The sequence below is a fragment of the Schistocerca americana genome, chromosome 8 (assembly GCF_021461395.2).
Source record: "Schistocerca americana isolate TAMUIC-IGC-003095 chromosome 8, iqSchAmer2.1, whole genome shotgun sequence".
Taxonomy (NCBI): domain Eukaryota; kingdom Metazoa; phylum Arthropoda; class Insecta; order Orthoptera; family Acrididae; genus Schistocerca; species Schistocerca americana.
The window spans coordinates 43,478,031-43,500,365 of NC_060126.1; the positions used below are offsets into that span (position 1 = coordinate 43,478,031).

The 22,335-nt window shown below is 46.1% G+C and overlaps 1 protein-coding gene across 1 annotated transcript in view; it reads left to right on the plus strand.

Annotated features, from left to right (window-relative positions):
• The first annotated feature begins 1,377 nt into the window (after positions 1 to 1,377).
• LOC124625784 overlaps positions 1,378 to 22,335 on the plus strand; it is a 72,114-nt gene continuing 51,156 nt past the window's right edge. Inside the window, exons 1-2 of the mRNA XM_047149230.1 lie at positions 1,378 to 1,480; positions 16,389 to 16,499. Of these exons, the coding sequence (XP_047005186.1) occupies positions 1,398 to 1,480; positions 16,389 to 16,499 (194 nt within the window). The 5' untranslated portion in view covers positions 1,378 to 1,397. The remainder of the gene's footprint in view (positions 1,481 to 16,388; positions 16,500 to 22,335) is intronic.

Below are 22,335 nucleotides of genomic sequence, written 5' to 3' on the forward strand. Positions count from 1 at the left end.
CTGGGTACCTATTCTGTATCCTCGTACCTACGTTAACAGCCTGTAGTGGAGTGCCGTACCAAATGCTTTTCGGAAATCTAGAAGTATGGAATCTGATTATTTCCCTTCATCCATCGTTCAAAAAAAAAAAAAAAAAAAAGTGATTCAAATGGCTCTGAGCACTATGGGACTTAACGTCTGAGGTCATCAGTCCCCTAGAACTTAGAACTACTTATACATAACTAACCTAAGGACATCACGCACATCCATGACCGAGGCGGGATTCGAACCTGCGACTGTAGCAGTCGCGCGGTTCCAGACTGAAGCGGCTAGAACCGCTTGGCCACCGACGCCGGCCCCTTCATCCATAGTTCGCAGCATATCATGTGAGAAAAGGACAAGTTGATGTTCACGCAAGCGATGCTTTCTAAAATCTTGTTGATTCGTGAACATGAACTTTTCCGTCTCTAGGAAATTTATTATATTCTAAATCAGAATATTTTTCCTGGTCTGTTCTTTTACGCTTCGTATACACAGCAGAGTCACCTGCATTTTTTTTTTCATTCGCTTGGGACATCGCGCTCGGCGAGAGATTTGCGATAAGTGCAAGCTAAGTAAGCGGCCAGGGCAACAGAGTTCTCTTCGTAAAATCGAACTGGGATTCCGTCCTGACATGGCGACTCATTTGTTTTCATCTCTTTCAGTTATCAGTTGTTTCTCTGCGCCAGGGATGCTTACTACTATGTCGTCCAGACGGGAGTCTTTGCGATGGTCAAACGACAATATGTATGTTTGTACGATTCTCCTGTGCGTACGATCTCTTAAACGCGGTACGTTAAACTTCGGCTTTCGTTTTGCTGTCTTCAAGTGCCACTCCAGATTGGTCAACGAATGACTGTAAGCACAATAGCTACTTGGTGAGAAAATATTGCAGTGCGTCTAGACCCGCCAGGCGTAAAATGCTAGTAAGTGACCTTGACGTGGCTTCTTTTGTGTGGAAAGAAGTCAGTTTTACTTCTATGTGCACGTGCCTCGGTTACCGGCTAAACACATCGGACTTTTACTGAAGAGGCAATACTGCGGCCTAACAGAAAGCTATAAAACCGTCCTGCGGAAGCGGTTGGAGTTATAAACTTAGAGCGGCCCCTCCTCCGCTTGTCCAGAGGTGGGTGGGGGAGGGCACTCACGGCCCGGCCAGCGCTACACGGGACTCCTTTCTGTTGACACAGCAGCGCGGCGTCTGGCAACAGGCAGGGACGGGAAGAGGTCGGCCTGCAGCGTGGAACCCATCAGCGCTCAATCAGCCAGATGGACCGCGCACGCCGCGGCCGTTTACTTTGCCGTAATAGCGCCAGCCGCTCGCGGGAGGGTATATAGGCCGCTGTGTGCGCCAGATGCCGCGTAGTCTGCCCGCAGCCATGGCACCCTCGACTGCAGCACTGGCCGTGGTCGCGCTCCTAGCTCTCTCCGCCTCTGCGAGCGACTCTCACCCGTCCCACAGGTATACTCTCTCTATCCTGATTAAAACGCAAGGCTTGAAACTGTAAGTCCAGCTTAGCGAAAGGCAGCGGACATCTAAACTTCTACTAAACTCGTCCCCGATGGGCCATGAAGGCCGAAAGGCACCAACCGACCACCGTGTCATCCTCAGCCCACATATGATGCGGATATGGAGGGGCATGTGTGGAGCACACCGCTCTCCCGGAGCCGCTACTTCTCGATCAAGTAGCTCCTCAGTTTGCCTCACAAGGGCTGAGTGCACTCGACTTGCCAACAGCGCTCGGCAGACCGGACGGTCGCCCACCCAACTGATAACCTAGCCCGACAGCGCTTAACTTGGGTGAGGACATAGAAGCATTTCACAGGCGGGCTGCTAGATTTGTTACTGGTAGGTTTGATCATCACGCGAGTGTTACGGAAATGCTTCAGGAACTCGGGTGGGAGTCTCTGGAGGAAAGGAGGGGTTCTTTTCGTGAATCGCTGCTGAGGAAATTTAGAGAACCAGCGTTTGAGGCTGACTGCAGTACAATTTTACTGCCGCCAACTTATATTTCGCGGAAAGACCACAAAGATAAGATAAGAGAGATTAGGGCTCGTACAGAGGCACGTAGGCAGTCATTTTTCCCTCGTTCTGTTTGGGAGTGGAACAGGGAGAGAAGATGCTAGTTGTGGTACGACGTACCCTCCGCCACGCACCGTATGGTGGATTGCGGAGTATGTTTGTGGAGGTAGATGTAGATCTGACTAGAATAGGTGTTACAACTGCGGCAACGTCGTTGACATCTAAACTTCTACTTATTTTTAATATTTTTTATGTCTGTCAATTGACCTGTTCCCTATGTATGTATGTGTGACTTACACTTGCACCTGCTGCGGTGACACTGTCTATTTCTTTATTCTGCTCTATTTTGGAGTCAGAAAATGACTGGCTGAAGTTGACGAAATATGATTTTAACTGAAGAAATGCACTGAGATGACAAAAGCCATTAGATACCTCCTAATAAGGTGTCGGAGCTCCTCTCGCACGACGTAGTGCAGCAACTCAGCGTGGCAGGGGCTCAACAAGTCGTTGAAAGTCCCCTGCAGAAGTACTGAACCATGTTGCCACTACAGACGACCATCATTACGAAAGTGTAGCAGGTGCAGGATTTTGTGCACAAACTGACCTTTCGATTATGTCTCATAAATGTTTCATGGGGTTCGTGTCGGACGATCAGGGTGGCCAAGTCACTCGCTCGAATTTTCCAGAATGTTCTTCAAACCACTCGGAACCAGTTGTTGCCTGGTGACATGGCGCATTGCCAGCCATAAAAAATCCATCGTTATTTGGAAACATGAAGTCCATGAAAGGCTGCTAGGGGCCTCCAATTAGCCGAACATAACCATTTCCGGTCAATGATCGGAACAGCTTGCACAGTGCCTTGTTGACAACCTGTGTGTATGGCTTCGTCAGATCTGCGCTACACTCGAACTTTACCATCAGCTCCTGCCAACTGAAATCGGCACTCATCTCACCAAGTCTCGATGTTCCAGTAGTCTACGGTCCAACCGATGTGGTCGCGGGCCCAAGAAAGGGGCTGCAGGCGATGTTAGCAAAGGAATTCGCGCCATAAGCCAATAATACCAAATTTCACCATACCTTTCATATTGATTTGTGCGGTTATTTCACGCAGTGTTGCTTGTCTGTTAGCACTGACAAGTGTACGCAAACGCATCTTCTCTCGGTCGTTTAGTGGAGGCCAACGGCCCCTGAGTCGTGAGACTTAATGCCTGAAATTTGTGTTTTTCCGCACACTCTTCGACACTGTGCATCTCGGAATATTGACTTCCCTAACGATATCAGAAATGGAATGTCCGATGCATCTAGCTCCAACTACCATTTAGCGCACATAGTCTGTTCATTCCTCTCATGCGGGCATGACTACATGAGTACAAATGGCAGGTCTGCCAATAGACAGCCGTTTTTACCTTGTGTGTGCGATGCTACTGCCATCTTTTTTGTGACGGCTCCATAACCCAGGCTCCTCGGCGGTACTTTTGGGGCAGCCACCATAAATTGTATAAAGCGTGGGTAGTGACCAGGACGTAGCTATGTCTTCTGGCCGAAAAATAATTAACGACAAGAATTGCGATAGCTAGAATGGAGAGGTAACTTATCTTTATTTCCGACAAAAAATGCACCAGCAATACAAGTAATTTCCGAGAGTAATCCGTGTAATGAGCCTAGTCGAATAGAATAGCAAATATCACACTGCAATCGTTCCGCTATAAACTCCACGAAAGGCTAGCAATAGACAATCGTCAATACACTGTCCGTCTCGGGGCCAGCGCTCCTCCTTACATGCAAAAGGCAGAGGGCGCTGCGGACCGGAGACCAGCCATGGCGCGACCTCTTCCGTCGGCGGTAACGCCCTGAGAATGCGACGGCCGCGACAGGAACTGTGGCCAGCGATGTCACGGTCTGGGCGCGCGTGCGCGAGTTGGTTGGTTGGTTGGGTCCGTGGATACAGGTCCTTTGTATGTACATATCGCTATTTCATGACTTTTGTCATCTCAGTGAAGAATGCAACAAGCATTATGAAACAAAACTCAAATTTCTTCCACATAGGCCTTGCCGGCCCAAAGCTATTGACAGATCGCCGGTTTATCCACTAGATGCGCATATGGAGGGGCATGTGGTCAGTGCCTCTCTCTCCCGGAGCCGTTGTCAGCTTCTGTGACCAGTCGCTAATTCTCAATCAGGTAGCTCCTCAATTGGCCTCGCAAGGTCTGAGTACACCCCACTTGCGAACAGCACTCGGCAGACCCAGCCAGATGCTAGCCAAGCCCGACAGCGCTTAACCTTAATGGGAATCATTGGGACCACTGCGGCAAGGCCGTGGTCTACTTTCCACTGTCATATGTATAAAAATACATCCAGACTATTGCTGCGAGCTGCTACTACGAAATTATCACAGCAGAGAGAAGCTACATTTATCTCCTGACAGGGGTGTCGCTCACCGAGAAGTGACGTCTTTTTCCTCTTTATCTGCTGTGCTTCCTGACAGGCATTGTTGGAGTCAGGGATAAACTTTGTATTGTAGGGTATAATGCATACTGTAAGAGACAGCAAAGGACCTGGAAGAGCAGCTGAACGGAATGGACAGTGCCTTGAACGGGGGATAGAAGATAGACACCAACAAAAGCAAAACAAGGATAATGGAACGTAGTCGAATTAAAATGGGTGATACTGCGGGAATTAGATTAGGAAATGAGACGCTTAAAGTAGTAAATGAGTTTTGCTATTTGTGGAGCAAAATAACTGATGATGGTCGAAGTAGGGAGGATATAAAATGTAGACTGGCAATGGCAAGGAAAGCGTTTCTGAAGAAGAGAAATTTGTTAACATCGAATATAGATTTAAGTGTCAGGAAGTCGTTTCTGAAAGTATTTGTATGGAGTGTAGCCATGTATGGAAGTGAAACATGGACGATAAATAGTTTAGACAAGAAGAGAATGGAAGCTTTCGAAATGTGGTGCTACAGAAGAATGCTCAAGATTAGATGGGTAGATCACATAACTAATGAGGAGGTCTTGAATAGAATTGGGGAGAAGAGGAGTTTGTGGCACAACTTGACTAGAAGAAGGGATCGGTTGGTAGGACATGTTCTGAGGCATCAAGGGATCACCAATTTAGCATTGGAGGGCAGCGTGGAGGGTACAAATCGTGGAGGGAGACCAAGAGATGAATACACTAAGCAGATTCAGAAGGATGTAGGTTGCAGTAAGTACTAGGAGATGAAGCAGCTTGCACAGGATAGAGTAGCATGGAGAGCTGCATCAAACCAGTCTCTGGACTGCACAACAACTACTATGCACTCGCATCCTGTACAATCATAATGTGTAAGGGAACTGTACCCTTACGCCTAGCTGCCAACAGGTCATACCCCAACACTCTTTAAAGATTCCTGCCTGGATCAATAAAAAATAGAGAAAAGTTAAAATTGTGTTTTTTGAGTACAGTGCAAGGAACGTTCGTAAAACATATGAACAGTCCGGTTCCAGATGTTGTTCAACTTACGCATGAAAATCGACGTTGGTTGCGTCCTGGCGAACCACCAGAGGCGTCTTCTGCAGTTTCTCGTTTCGTGGAAGTTTCGTAGTTACATCATCAAGTCCTGCCATCGGTGATGATTTTTTCCGGGAAAGAATTTCCGCATCTTTCATTTCAGATTTCCACGTCTCGTCGTTTCTGTTGAGGAATCACCGTGTGCGGGACGCACTTGGCACAAACACGAATTTTTCTCTTCTTCAAAATGTTCTTGGCAATATTTTGAACGGATAATTTACAAACGTTCAGATCGTTGCTCCACTGCGGTTTGTGACACAACAACGTTAACATACTTCGGCCGCCCGTTCACTACTGAACGCTGCCTGATAATATAATGGGTATCCGTTGTTTACTGTTGTTAGTTCAAGCTGCCATCGTTGTTACTGCACTGACTACACTTACGTCTCTGCACAGCGCGACCCTCGCGTGTTTCGCTTTGCGGGTCGCGTGAGGTTGGGAGGACGTTCAAATCTCGCCTGCTCGTGTTCCGTGGACCCGCAGTAGTAGGTTGGAGGTAGTAGTGTTACGCGGTCACTGCAGCTGTTAGTTGTGTTATCGTCTAGTTCTTGTAAGACCTGAGTCTAGTGCGAATGCTTTCTGTTGCAGAGAGAGCGGTTTTAATGGAAGAGGTTTTCCGTACAGGAGATAACTTTGCGGTGTATGTCAGGCGGCAACTTAGATTGCGTTTTCCTGCTTCTAGATGTTCACATCGTGACACTATAAGTGATTTAATTTGCAAATTGCAGACAAAAGGTTCAGTTCTTGAATCACCACGAACTGGTAGGCTCACAAGTTCAACAGAACGGAAGTTTCACGATATTTCGGACGTAACGTTGCAGAGTCCATCAAAATTAGTGAGAAGGTTATCGCAAAATCCTAAAGGCTGCCGTACGGCAGCACAGAATGACGTAACCAAAGAGCTATGTATGTGTCCGTATAAAATTACTGCTGTGCAAAAGTCACGCTGTATGGACCATGCGAAGCGAATAGCGTGTCGTGAATCGTTTCAGGGGTTTATAAACCGACATGGTGTTTTAGATCGAACTTTTTCACTTATTAGGCTTGGTTTCACCTATCTGGTTACATTCCCAAAATCCACAAATATTGTCATCAGAAAATCCACATGCCTTAAGATAAAACGCCCTTGCACGGGATGTCGCAGAGAAATGTAGCCGCGTCGGCATGGCGGCAACCTGCCGGGCAGTCCTGCGTGTTGTGTTGCTGGGTCATCAGGCGCTCACCATACACTGTGTACGCAGGGTGGTCGGAAACTATCTAATAAGCTGAGTGCTGAGTAATAATAAGAAAAAAATCGATAAGTTACGCCGTTACCTAGTTATTTAGCATCGAAGTCAGCGAATCAGGTCGCCGTACGTGCAAGTTGCTGCAGCCTGCCGGAAACAGTGTCGTTCGCTTTCCGCAAATCGAACAAACGTATCTTTCGCTCAACTAGCTTAAATTTATCATTTTCAAAAAAAGGCATATTTTAGCTGGTAATGTGAATTGTGGTAACTCACAGACCATTAGATGTGTTACGCGCACGTGCGAGTGTATGAATTTGTGCACGCAACGACCTTATTGCCTAATTTCAATGCTAAATAAGTCGGAAACGGCGCATAAAAGAAACCTGTTTGCACGATATCACAGGTTTGTCAGCGCCTTCAGTTTTGTGTTTACTGCAGGCAGGGAATCAATCTGCGACATGTCGGTTAGAACAGAGTCTTCTACAATGGAGACCAGAGCTTTCAATGTGAATAACTACACACAGCATAATAGTAGACGCAGAAACGTATCTAGCAAAGCATATCTGAAAAAGCACGGGTACACTTCGAAGCGGACGGTTGCACATCGAAGTGGTGTTATAGCCTTTCACGCCTTTTACAACTCAATAAAACACTGAAAGACAAGAGATGAAAGTAAAATCATCTGGCAATGCCATACGTGGATCAGTCTTAACTTACTTGAGAGTGCACAGCCAACGAAAAGTGATCACGATATCGGTTCAAAAAAGAAGTATCTACATCTACATCTACATCTACATTTATACTCCGCAAGCCACCCAACGGTGTGTGGCGGAGGGCACTTTACGTGCCACTGTCATTACCTCCCTTTTCTGTTCCAGTCGCGTATGGTTCGCGGGAAGAACGACTGTCTGAAAGCCTCCGTGCGCACTCGAATCTCTCTAATTTTACATTCGTGATCTCCTCGGGAGGTATAAGTAGGGGGAAGCAATATATTCGATACCTCAGCCAGAAACACACCCTCTCGAAACCTGGACAGCGAGCTACACCGCGATGCAGAGCGCCTCTCTTGCAGAGTCTGCCACTTGAGTTTGCTAAACATCTCCGTAACGCTATCACGGTTACCAAATAACCCTGTGACGAAACGCGTCGCTCTTCTTTGGATCTTCTCTATCTCCTCCGTCAACCCGATCTGGTACGGATCCCACACTGATGAGCAGTACTCAAGTATAAGTCGAACGAGTGTTTTGTAAGCCACCTCCTTTGTTGATGGACTACATTTTCTAAGGACTCTCCCAATGAACCCCAACCTGGCACCCGCCTTACCAACAATTAATTTTAGATGATCGTTCCACTTCAAATCGATCCGCACGCTTACTCCCAGATATTTTACAGAAGTAACTGCTACCAGTGTTTGTTCCGCTATCATATAATCATACAATAAAGGATCCTTCTTTCTATGTATTAGCAATGCATTACATTTGCAGCTAACTTTAAAAGATGAATACAGGGTGTTCACTTTAATTGAAGACACAGAAATATCTCAAAATCCACACAGCGGATTAAAAGAAGTTATAATTCCAATATGTTTAAACTCGGAGCCGGACAGCCAATGATACCACTCTCGACCCCCGCCGACGTCATCCCATCCCGTGTATCCGAGGCTCGTGGAAACTTTGAAATATACAATGGGACCCTCGTTTTTTATTGCAGATTACGATTCTACTGCAGAATCTACATAATTTTGTCTCAAGCATTTTCTTCGTTTCGTCACAGATGGCACTGTAATCGGAGGAACAGAAATGGGCACTCAATCGTAATTTAAAATATGCTACTCAATGGCCCTTGAATATCCAATGGGACGTGAGACTTTATCTCCATCCTACGAAGGTAGAAAAGGCCATTATTTCTTAACGGGAAACCCCATTCGCAACGCTGTATTCCTCAGACATATCGAACAGGGGACTACTCGACGTAGCACTGTGGTCATGGCTCGAGGCGAAAGCTACTCTGCTTTTCCAATTACAGTAACTGTTCAAACATAGCGCCGCCAACTTCAGTATACTTAGTGATCCGCTTTTCACATGACCATCGCAGGAGAGAAGCATATCTACGGAAATGCCTGCACACGTGTTTCTGATGTCCTGCAGTGGTACCGGTGGTTCCTTTCCAAAAAACAGTCGATATCTGCGTCTATTCAACGTGCCGTCTATAAAAGACGGACCATTAAGTTTGTTCCGCATCATGACACACCATACATTAACCCACCAAAGACGTTGATGGTCAACTTGCCGTAAGCAGTGGGGATTGCCTACACTCCAGTAATGCACCTTATGCTGGTTAACGCTACCATGGTTTGTGAATGTAGACTCACTGGAAAATAGTACCTCAGCAAAGAAAGTGGGGCTCTTTTACACTTGTAGACGTGCTCATTTATATGCTTGAGATCTGCAGCACCACCATGAGACACGGATACAGCACAGTTACATATGTTACATTTTGCTGAACAGTCATTGTCTGTAGCAGTGAAGCAAGGAAATTTCTTCTGAAGCTCTTCCGAAAACTTTGATTTTCGTTTCGGCACCACCACGACGTCCTACACGAAACTGATACTGAGTGCTGACAACAATGGCAAGCAAAAGCAAAAAACAAATAAGAGTACGCAACAATTACAGTGGTTAAGCTGTACACTATCAGGGGGTACCAACGTACGGAATGTCAGTTTCAACTGATGGTTTATAAAATCGACACTCAGAAATTATTTTAACCACTTTGTAAATGTCTGAAAATAATCCTTGAAAATCGGGACAAATTGCTTGTTTTTTAAAAAAAAAGTCGGGAAAAACTTTTGAGCCTCAAGAAACGGGACAATTCCGATTAATCAGGGCGTATGGTCACCCTATATGTAAGGAGATCATGCATAAAATGTGAAGTGCAAAGGAATAAGAAATAATAAAACGAAAAGTATCAGGTAGTGTGTTGTCTAGAGTGAAGAAGCACTGTAAGGACTATCTGAATTATCTTGTTTACTCTCTGCACAATACGCTCACACATCTACATCTAAAAAGACACGTGTAGCGACAATGAACAAACTATTACAGATAGTACAGATAGCACAACATTACCCAGTTATGGAAATCGGCGTCATGTATTTCTTTATGCAGTAACACGTGGGTTGGATGATACTTATGACGAAGCAGTATTGTGACAACACCACCTACGAACATACCGGAATCACAGTGTAGTAGCCGGGCGTTTATCCGTGGGTTCTGCTACACTGCCGCTAGTACAGCTATTTCATTAGCTTCTCCTGTAGACCGTTTGCTTCGTTTCCTTTTCCAGGTGTGTACGCTGGCATTAGTCATAAAGGCGTTCACTTAAAAAAACCAACGAGAGAGAGCTTTCTCTGGAAAGCACTCGGCATACAAGGCAACAACAGTCTCAACATTTCTCCTACATCCTCCATAAATCAGCATTATTTCAATTTTTTCTTCTGTGATTGTAACATTTATCATCCCCTTGCACGTCTGTTCTCAAAATGATAAGTAGGTGTGGAGGCAATAAAAACTGGGCAAGTACTGTAATGTTTAGGGTCGCTACGTCTGCAGGATACGTGAGCTCCGGTCGCAGTGTACTGCCTGTTACGATAGTCGTAGTTGTCTACACGGCCACCGTGGCGTGACGAGTGGTCCCCTGTTCGATATATTGGAGTAATACAGAATTGCGAATGGGGTTTGCAGTTGCAAGATATGAAAAACTGGTCTGTCCTACCTTTGCAGCATAGAGGTGGTGTCCCACGTGCCACTGGATATTCAGTGGTCATTGAGTAGCATGTCGGAAATTACGATTGTGTACCCATTTCTACGCCTCCGATTACAGCGCCAACTGCGGCGAAACCAAGGAAATGCTTCAGACAAAACGGATGCAGATTTTCATGTAGAATCGTAATCTGCAATAATAATCGGGGGTTTCCAGTGAAGATTTCAAAGTTGGGACCCATCACCCACGCACAAGCCGGGTGTTGTATCGTTGCATATCGCATCCGAGACAAACAAATTGGAATTATTACTTTTTTTAATCCCAAGTGTAGTTTTCGATATATTTCAAAGTATTCAGTTAAAATGAACATCCTGTATGTCATAAGAAATATCAGTTTGTTTGGTATGTTCGCCAACGTAAGCATCTTTGCACACCCGAACACATGAGTTCTAACAATCTGCGTGGTGTCTGTTCTAAGTCGTGTCTCCCTACCACTTTCGCGCAACGACACTCTGAGCATATTTTTTTTTATGGAATTGACTAGTTTGAACCTGGGACCTGTTGCTGGTAAGGAGACGCCAGACCACACATGACATGTAGAGTTCAGAAGAGATCAGTGAGACTAGCGATGATATAATCAAATACTTAATGATTTCAGTGTCAGCTCCACTGCACTCCCTGTAAAAGAATCTTAATACTAACTAAATTTAGTGGAAGGGGTTCAAGGCTTTCCTATTTTTAGTTAGCTGGTAAAATAACGTCGAAAAAGCAGTTAAGTTTCCCATTGGAATTTTTATTCTACCCACAAAACATTGTTTATAAATTGTACTATTGATAAAAGGAAATATTTTAATACAGGATGATAAAAACCAACTGCGTTCAACAAAAATGTGAACGAATATTCCCTGAATGGGTTTCCAAGGTCTATAATGGATCGAAGGATGACCTATGCCATATCACATCTATAAAGAGAAAACTATCAAAAATGGTCTACAGTGACCCTCAATTGTCTTTAATTACTTATTTAACTTTTCGTAAATTATAGTGGCTGATGTGGCTTCTCAATAATTATATAACAGAAAAATCATCACGTTTCAGATTTTAACTTCAAGTAACAAATGTGAATACCACGAAGTTTAATTGACGATCGACACTATTATTACGTAAAAAGGGAATGTAACAGATGAGACTTCTGCTGTTCTGAGTGAAGCCTTATGCACTCTTATGCGGCATCGCGTGCATTCATTACCTCGTCGGTGGTTAGGCAGCGTCAGGGGCGACTGGCGGCGCAACTCCACACACCTCGCTGTCTCGGTAGAAACTCTCTCGAACTTATCCTTACTACTGTTTACCGAAGTTGGTTTAACAAAAAAGTGTCTGGCTGTGTTTTCAACTGACCAATCAGCATCTCAATGTTAACCTTAAGCTCTGCATACAAAAATTCTGTCTATCCAATGAGAAACGTTATACGTTTCATGGTGGGGCAATGTTTTTAATGTTTGCTATGTAACAGAGATGCGTATAGTCTCACGCGAAAACTTGCAGCTGGTGTGGCCCTTTTAGTGTTATCGTAAGATCTATACTGTTCTTCTGGAGGGCTGGGGGATGGACCTCTTGGCGGTCGGTCGGCGATGCGGGTGTCCCATTGTCCCGCTCTTATCGTAGAGCCTGCTAGCCTACACGGCTCTACTCTTGGCTTCTGTTCTCGTTTCTCCCCTCGGAACTGCGTCTGTTTAACTGTGGGAAGGTATGACATGCATTTAGGGGTTCTTGTGTTAGTCTGTGGTATTTCATTTGCTCACTCGTTGATCGTATTACTTTGGTTGATTTAATGTCAGGATTTATTCGGAGCTATGTGACATACTGCCAGATTTGCTATCATGTCAGGGTTTTCATGGAAGGTGTTGGATTTGCCTGACACCTTGCAGAATGACGCGTATTCTTTGGCTGTCAGAGTTGCTGTAGAGTAAAGTTGTCATTGTGTTTAACAGTATTTACTACTTGGTATCCAGGGTGAATTATCAGTCATGTGTTCAGCATTCAAATTACCTTTCTACCTCCACTGTTAGTAAAAAATATTTCCATTAGGAAAGCAAAGAGTAAATCTTGCGTTACTTAATATCGTGTGTAAAAATAATTTTTGTGGTGTATGGCAATGTTGAGAAAAGGTTATAGGGCATGTTTGAACAAGTTACTTGTGTGTCATTAAAGGATTACGCACTTAATACTTTTGCAATACGCAGATAGAGTAGAGCCCAACTGTCCGTTGCGAGGTAGCAAACAACTGTAGGGTCTAAACGAATATTTGAGAGAAAATTGGAGTCAGCTTCCATCTGCAAAAGTTTCAAATAAATTCAGTAGAGCCGTTTTCTAACGCCGCTTAGTTTTTGATGTACAACAGTTAGCCATTGTGTAATTGTGACAAAGCCATTCAGAATATTATTGACAATTATTCTCTACATTTAATTTTATTTGCAGATAGCCAGATTCACTTTAGATTAAGTAGTATCACACATGTCGTGTTGAGAAGCATGATAGCTGTGACTATTCTAGACAAAAATATGTTGATCAGCCAGAACATTATGGCCTCCGACGTACTATTGACAGAAAACCGTCCAGACAATAGCAGCGTCACCTGTAGAGCAATGACTGCTAGTCAGACACACCTACGATGTATGCAGTGTCAGTGGGCGTGTTGTCCGTGTGTAGAATGGGGACGGAGCGCGATCCGTCTGAATTGGACCGAGGGCAGATTGTGTTGGGGTGGAGGCTCGGCAAGAGAATTTCCGAAACTGCACGACTTGTCGGATGTTCAAGGAGTGCTGTGGTGAGTGTCTTCAACACGTGGTGAAACCGCGTACAGATGTCGTGGGTTGGACGGCCACCCCTCATTACAGATGTCGGACGTCGGAGGCTGGGCAGACTGGTTAAATAGGACAGGCGGCGATCTGTGCGCAGCTAACATTAGACTTTAATGGTGCGTAGAATACAAATGTGTCTGAACACAAAGAGTAGCGAAGAGTACTAATGATGGGCCTCCGCAGCCGACGACCCATTCACGTGATAATGTTAAGACGACTGCAACGGGCACGTGACAATCGGCACTATAATTTGGCACAGCGGCAGAGCGTTGGATGGTCTGATGAATCTCGATACCTACTTCATCGTGCCGACGGGAGACCACGATACACTCATCTTCCAGGGGAACAGCTCCTTAATACCTGTACAACTGGACAAGCTAGCGGCGACTCCATTATGATCTGCGAAAAATTCATGTGGGCATCCATGGCTCCAGCGGAGCCCATTCAAGACACCATGACGGCCAAGGAGTATCGTACACTGGTTGAAGAGTGTAATGGCATGGCTCGAGAAACACAGTGTCGAGTTGCCCCTCAGAGCCTTTTTAAAGGGACCAAAAATGTCGTAATCACAGGCAGAGAGGTCCGGACTGAACGGAGGGTGCCCGACAACATCCCTTTGGAATTTCTGCAGGGGTGCCTCGACTGTGTTGGCCGTATCAGGCTTTGCACTGTCGTGGAGCAGAATGACCCCACGGGTGAGTTTGCCTGCCCGTTTTGGTTTAATCGCTTGGCGAAGAGTGGTCAAGGATTGCGAGTGACGCTGGACGTTCACTGTTGTCCCGTGGTGCAGGAAGTGAATGAGAAGGGGGCCATTTTAGGTCCCCTTAAAAAGTCTCTGAGGGGCAAACGATTCACCTCAGACGACGACGTCCACCTATACGTGCGGAACTGGTTAACATCACAGCCCCGGAAATTTTATGAGACAGCCGTTCACCGCCTCGTGACAAATTGGGACAAGTGTCTCAACAGCCAGGGTCAATACAGGTAGTGATTTCTGTAATTACACCTCCGGCTCGTTTCTTTTTGAACGCCCCTTATAGCTCTCAGTTTGCCTCACAGGGGCTGAGTGGATCCCGCTTGCCAACTGCGCTCGGCAGACCGAATGGTCACCCAACCAAGTGATAGCCCAGCCCGACAGCGCTTAAATTCGGTGATCTGACCGGAACCGGAGTTACCACTTCGGCAAGGCCGTGTTATTCAGAAATTAGTCCCAAAAATGTGTATTACAGTAAAAGATGTTTATATTAACGATTCTACTGTAAAACAATTAACTCAGTCTTAAAATTAATTTGAATACCCAGTGTACTGCAGAAAGGGAACATGTCCAATAAACAGATTCGTCTCTCTCTTTCCCCTTATGCCATACTTGACATTTACATGTACACTACTGGCCATTAAAATTGCTACACCACGAAGATGACGTGCTGCAGACGCGAATTTAACCGACAGGAAGAAGATGCTGTGATATGCAGATGATTAGCTTTTCAGAGCAATCACACAAGGTTGGCACCAGTGGCGTCACCTACAACGTGCTGACATGAGGAAAGTTTCCAACCGATTACTCATACACAAACAGCAGTTGACCGGCGTTGTCTGGTGAAACGTTGTTGTGATGCCTCGTGTAAGGAGGAGAAATGCGTACCATCACGTTTCCGACTTTGATAAAGGTCCGATTGTAGCCTATCGCGATTGCGGTTTATCGCATCGCGACATTGCTGCTCACGTTGGTCGAGATGCAATGACTGTTAGCAGAATACAGAATCGGTGGGTTCAGGAGGGTAATGCGGAACGCCGTCCTGGATCTCAACGGGCTCATATCACTAGCAGTCGAGATGACAGGCATCTTACCCGTATGGCTGTAACGGATCGTGCAGCCACGTCTAGATCACTGAGTCAATAGAAGGAGACGTTTGCAGGAAACCAACCATCTGTACGAAGTTCGACGACGTTTGCAGCAGCATGGACTATCAGCTCGTAGACCATGGCTGCGGTTACTCTTGACGCTGCATCACAGACAGGAGCGCCTGTGATGGTGTACACAACTACGAACCAAGGTGCACGAATGGCAAAACGTCATTTTTTCGGATGAATCCAGGTCCTGTTTACATCATCATGATGGTCGCATCCGTGTTTGGCGACGTGGCGGTGAATGCACATTGGAAGCATGTATTCGTTATCGCCGCACTGGCGTATCACCCGGCGTGATGGTATGGGGTGCCATTGGTTACCCGTCTCGGTCACCTCTTGTTCGCATTGACGGCACTCTGAACAGTGGACGTTACATTTCAGATGTGTTACGACCCGTGGCTCTACCCTTCATTCGAATCCCTGCGAAACGCTACATTGCGGCGGGATAATGCACGACCGCATGTTGCAGGTCCTGTACGGGTCTTTCTGCATACAGAAAATGTTCGACTGATCTCTGACCAATTGAAAACGTCTGGTCAATGGTGGCCGAACAACTGGCTCGTCACAATACACCAGTCACTACACTTGATGAACTGTGGTATCGTGTTGAAGCTGCATGGGCAGCTGTATCTGTACACGCCATCCCAGCTCTGTTTGACTCAATGCCTAAACGTATCAAGGCCGTTATTACGGCCAGAGGTGGTTGTTCTGGGTACTAATTTCTCAGGATCTATGCACCCAAATTGCGTGAATTGTAATCACATGTCAGTGCTAGTATAATATATTTGTCCAATGAATACCCGTTTATCATCTGTATTTCTTCTTGGTGTAGCAATTTTCCTGGTCATTAGTGTGTATATTAAGGAAAATTACCTACATAAAGAAACCAGAAATGCATGTCAGGATATAAATTTCATTAAATTGGTTTTATTTAGTTTTTTTTGCCTGTAATTGATGGTAGGATATGTGGACACGTTGCCCTTCTGCAGTAAGCGGTCGCTACAGGCGGGCAGCTAGCTATGTAACGCTGGCGTCTGTTTGTGTGCTCAGGTGGAAGCGGCTGTCGGACCAGCGGCTGGCGGAGCTGGAGACTCTGGTGGCGCTGGAGGCGATGGGCCACACCGTGCCCGTGGGCGCGGGCGTTGTGGACCCCAGGGCCGTGTGAGTGCCGCGCCGATACTTTCAACGTTTCACGAGGAATAGTAAGCATCTTAGGAGGTTGTAGTGCAGACTAATAAACGAAAACGTTCCATATAACATGTGTTCCACTGTTACTGGTTACAGAGGTACAGCCGTCACAATATAACCTAAAGGAATACTCACAGTCCAGAATGAGATTTTCACTCTGCAGCAGAGTGTGCGCTGATATGAAACTTCCTGGCAGATTAAAACTGTGTGCCCGACCGAGACTCGAACTTGGGACCTTTGCCTTTCGCGGGCAAGTGCTCTACCATCTTTTTTTTTTTTTTTTTTTTTTTTTTTTTGAGTCTCATTTTGTTCGTTTTTGTTCGTTGCATCTGCTCGGGGCGGACGTCGTGAGACATCCGTTGAAGTTCGTTGTTGATCGATTAGCTCAGTTTTTTTATTACAGAGGGCTGCTAACCATCTGACCGAACACGCTGAGCTACCGTGCCGGCAGCCATCTGAGCTACCGAAGCACGACTCACGCCCGGTCCTCACAGCTTTACTTCTGCCAGTACCTCGTCTGCTACCTTCCAAACTTTACAGAAGCTCTTCTGCGAACCTTGCAGAACTAGCACTCCTGTGAAGTTAGGAGGACGGGGCGTGAGTCGTGCTTGGGTAGCTCAGATGGTAGAGCACTTGCCCGCGAAAGGCAAAGGTCCCGAGTTCGAGTCTCGGTCCGGCCCACAGTTTTAATCTGCCAGGAACTTTCGAATACTCATAGTGTCGTAGAGTTGTGTACGACTTCCTACACAACGGTAAGCATTGGTGGCCTACAAAGTTGTGTGGCAACCGTCGTAGTACAAAAGCTGCACAGGAGCAGAATAATTGTAACACCCCACCCGTTGCTTGTCCCACTTTTGCGTGTGTTCGCCCCTGACAAACAACTTACAGAGAAATTGGGAGTGGAACTATACGCAAATATGGATAACGCTAGATTAAAATGTGGCCCGGTCATCCCTAATTAATCTGCGGTGGTAGTGTTGACGATAAATCACACCTATTTTTACTTCCGAACATGAACGATGACGAACACTTAGGGTGTTCAATGACATCAAACACATACCCAAAATAAAATAAAGCAAAAGGGTGAATTCAGGATCAACTACTGAAAGTAAAGGCTCTACTGAATTTATTATAACCTTAAGATCAATGCTGAGTAAAACATAATGAACAATTTACAAATTATCCTCCTATCTGGCATTGGCAGTAACTGTGTTAAAATCGGTCCAAAACGCGATCTCTTATAACACTCCAAAGTACTGTGAAACCTCTGTGGAAACAGCAATTCCAATTGATCCCACTATTTAACGTTACTCCTAACACAGGCTGAAGCGGGAGCCATCTCACCGTAACATTCCTGTTGTAGCGCCGGTCTCCGACGGTGCCGGTGCAGCCGTGCGATCGGCGTGTGGCGTCTCGCAAAGTACAATCCTACCCAATTCGAACACCAGACTGCTGTCCGTAAACTTCCCTAACTGCGACAATGTTTCCGTCAGCAATGATCTGGCGTGGCTAACGTCCTCTCAGAACGAAAGACCAAGAGGGGAGACGACTTGGCTAACGTCCTCTCAGTACGAGAGCCCAGAACGGAAGATCTCTACCAAGAGTCCAGCAAGATCGCTCTTCATCCTTATTTTCTCACCTCAACTTTTACTGAGCGAATCACATCACTAGAAGCTTTCAAAATACCCAGTTTGCCAGTGCCGACCAATGTACCGCCTGGGAATATAACTCTTTGCCACAATTCTTTTATTTCTACAAAATTTCACAAGTAAACTCTGCCCTCGTCGGCTGGGAAGAACCAAAGCTGTGGGTAATAACGCGTTTACTGGAAGTTTCCTCCCAAGAGACCACTCAAGATTCCCCATCGTAGCGAACACAGATTCTTGCATTGAAAGTTTGTTATTCGCAACTCCTGGCCTGCTCCACTTGAGTTACTCGAAGGTGTAAAATTAGTGGGACGTAGGCGAGAGCACGCACAGGAAAGCCTTTCCAGCTATCCACCGCTCTGTTTTGGTAACCACTTGAAGACCTGCCGCCGCACGTCCCTCAGAGGCCGACCGCTGTGGCCTCTGTAACGGATTACAGAAATCCCCCAGTTCACCATTCATACCGTCAGGCTGTGGACTTCGGCGGTTAGGGTTGGGACGTAGCCGAGCTCTGTCTCGCGTACTGCCTTTCCGCAAAATCTTATAATTACAAAATCGCGGAATTCTCGCGTGCCGATCCCTTTCCACATAGATTTCCTACACCGTAATTTAAAGTATTACTCCAACAAGACCTAGTGTCACGTTAAATGGACTCATGTAAGGTGCAAGGCCGTTGCCAACTTACATAATCATTAAACGAGTTAACACAGTAAATATGAGCTTTACTTAACTTGTCTATCTCCGAGTGTGCAAAGACTCAATACAAATAATGCAGCACAAAATAGGGTCCAGCTCTCAATGTCAACAAGTAAGAGGTACTACCAACCAAAGCACAAAAGGTGGGGCCCGCATCTCGTGGTCGTGCGGTAGCGTTCTCGCTTCCCACGCCCGGGTTCCTGGGTTCGATTCCCGGCGGGGTCAGGGATTTTCTCTGCCTCGAGATGGCTGGGTGTTGTGTGATGTCCTTAGGTTAGTTAGGTTTAAGTAGTTCTAAGTTCTAGGGGACTGATGACCATAGATGTTAAGTCCCGTAGTGCTCAGAGCCATTTGAACCATTTGAACAAAAGGTGGGGTCGGCCGGGGTGGCCGAGCGGTTCTAGGCGCTATTGTCTGGAAGCACGCGACCGCTACGGTCGCAGGTTCGAATCTTGACTCGGACATGGATGTGTGTATGTCCTTAGGTTAGTTAGGTTTAAGTGGTTCTAAGTTCTAGGGGACTGATGACCTCAGCAGTTAAGTCCAAAAGTGCTCAGAGACATTTTTGAACAAAAGGTGGTGTCGGAGTCGCGACTAGGCCGCGTCTGTCTAGCGTCAAGTAGCAAAGTGGCTCCGAGTGTGAGTGGACTGTGTGCTGCTGCTGGCCATTGTATATTGGGGGGCGCTTATCGTACGGAGCCATTGGAGGAGTGGTTCAGTGTGCGTGCACCATTGGGTCCACCAGTTACTGCATGATCCCTAGCGGCATCTGACGTAAACTTGCGTTGCCCTTGCCAACTTTGAGACTCCAGTAGGTATCAACACGTAATATCACACACAGAAGGTGTTATGCAAATGATTAAGCTGCAAGTTGACTTTTGTAAATTCACTCTTCCAACTTCAATGAAGTACTGCATTCTCTTGTCAATGTGTAGCTCTTCTGGCGTCGCCTGACGTCTTTTATCAAGGAGCAGTATTCATAATCCGAATCATAAGTTCGTTTGTCGCCTTTAAATTTTCTTCGCAAACTTCGCCTTTCAATCATCCTAACAGACTCTGATATGAAAGGGTAAGGTCCGAGGACCTTGGCAGTCAAGAAACGTTACCATTTTTTCAAATACATCTTATGAGGAATGTTGGATTTATTCATTAGCTGACAACCAAAACGTGTAGAGGCCTGTTAGGCTGCAAGAACATGCCGATTCTTGTAGCCAGAAATGCCTTCCCCGATAAACATGAGAACTCGTTTTTGAGGACTTCCGGATTACGGCGCCCTGTAAGACGACACGGTAACACAGCAGGCCGAATTAACCGATTGCCTGTCATATCACACAACAATCTTAAAGCAAAGTGCTCTCTATAGTACACTGGTGTCCAAAATTAAAGTAACAAACCGAAATTTAGCTAGGTTGCCACAAACAGTAAATCAGGTGAAATTAAAGCAGAAAGAATATAAAAAATGCATAACGGTGGACAAAAATGTTCTTCGTTTTAATCCAACCCAGCGGATTTACACACACATTCCGACAACTGGTTAATGCGCTCAGTATGGTGTGGGACCGCTTCTGGCAGCAGTGCAGACAGGGCATTCTGTGACTGATGTGATGTCTCTTGTTGAGACAATAATTCAGGTTCTTTTTGTGTAGCTGCTCGCAAGTCTTGGAGAGTGGTTGGTGGATGCTGACGTGATGCAACCCGTGCTCTATGGGATTCAAATCAGGGGAGCGTGCAGGCTAAGCCCCGTGTGCAATATCTTCCGTTTTCAAGAAAACATCATCCACCCGTGCTCTATGAGGTTCAACATATCCTTCATCAATACGAAGTCTGGGTCTGCAGCACTTCACAACGACAGTACATGAAGTCCTAAATCTCGCCGGCCGGGGTGGCCAAGCGGTTAAAGGCGCTACAGTCTGGAACCGCGCGGCCGCTACGGTCGCAGGTTCGAATCCTGCCTCGGGCATGGATGTGTGTGATGTCCTTAGGTTAGTTGGGTTTAAGTAGTTCTAAGTTCTAGGGGACTGATGACCTTAGAAGTTAAGTCCCATAGTGCTCAGAGCCATTTGAACCATTTTTTTCCTAAATCTCGTCACGATATCTGACAGCTGTTAAACCTTGTCGATTTAAACATAGAGCTTCATGAAGAGGAGGTTAAGTGGTCAACATAATCACCGCCCACACAATTAAGGATCATCCCCGATATCGGTCTCTTTCCATAATGACTGGTTCCAGAAATCCTGCTCCACGTTCCCTCCATCGTCGAGAGTCACTGTCCAGACCAAATCGGGATTCATTTGTGAGAAGAACGTTGGCCCCTGTCCGACAGTCCAGGTGGCGTAGTGACGGCTCCACTCTAGACGTTCCCTTCTGTGAAGACGAGTCAGAGGTACACATACAGCAGGTCTCTGAGAATAAAGGCCACTGCCGAAGCCTTCTGTACACCGTTTGCTTCGCTTCAACACGTCCAGTCGATGCTGTGATCTCAGATGCCTGTTGCCGTGCAGTACTAAGGCAGTACTGTCGTACCTTTACAACCAAATAACGGTTTTTTCTCTCTGATGTTACACGTAGTCGGCCCCGCTCGGTCTTTGGGATACAGTTACGATCTCTAAAAACTGTCGCCACATCCGAAAAACAACAGAACAATTCACATTAAGCCATCGGACTACATCAGTCTGCTACTGTCCTGCTTCCATTCTTCCCATGGCCCTCCACCGTAGAGAAACTCGTAAGCGTCTTCTCTGTGCCGTACAGCACTGTCTGTGACTGCGTACACAGTGGTGTGTGGATGTGGGAGTACACGGCAGACATAGGTGCCCTCACATCATTGTTGGCGTAGTTGCCCATTGACCAGAATCCCATCATCCGTGCAGGACACGATCGTACGGACTCCTGTTGGCAGTTTGTATGATTATATCGTGAGATAGACACCACACTGGGAAATAGCAGTTTGTTGTTTTAATTTTGGAACCCAATGAATATGTCGACAAAGCCTCGTGGGTTTACGTCAGACTATAGATGTGGGTTGCGAATGCGTTACGTGCGTTACGAGTGCGTTACGAGTCATGGGATACCGCCAGATATCGGTCGGATGTCCTTTTCCTCGCGTAGTGCAGTAACTCGACGTGGAATGGATCAACAGTTGTTGGGAGTACCCTGCAGAAATACTCAGCCGTGCTGCCTATATAGTCGTCCATAACTACCCAAGTGTTCACGAACTGACATCTCGATTGTGCCACATAAATGGGACTTATGTCCGACGATCTGGGTGGCCAAATCATTCGCTCGAGATGGCCAGAACGTTCTTCAAACAAATCGGGAACATTTTTTACCTGGTGGCATGGCACGTAGTTATCCACGAAAATTCCATCGTTGTATGGGAAACTGGAAGCCTACGAATGACTGCAAATGGTTTACAAGTAGCCAAACATAACCATTTCCAGTCAGTTATCGGTTCAGCAGGTCCAGAG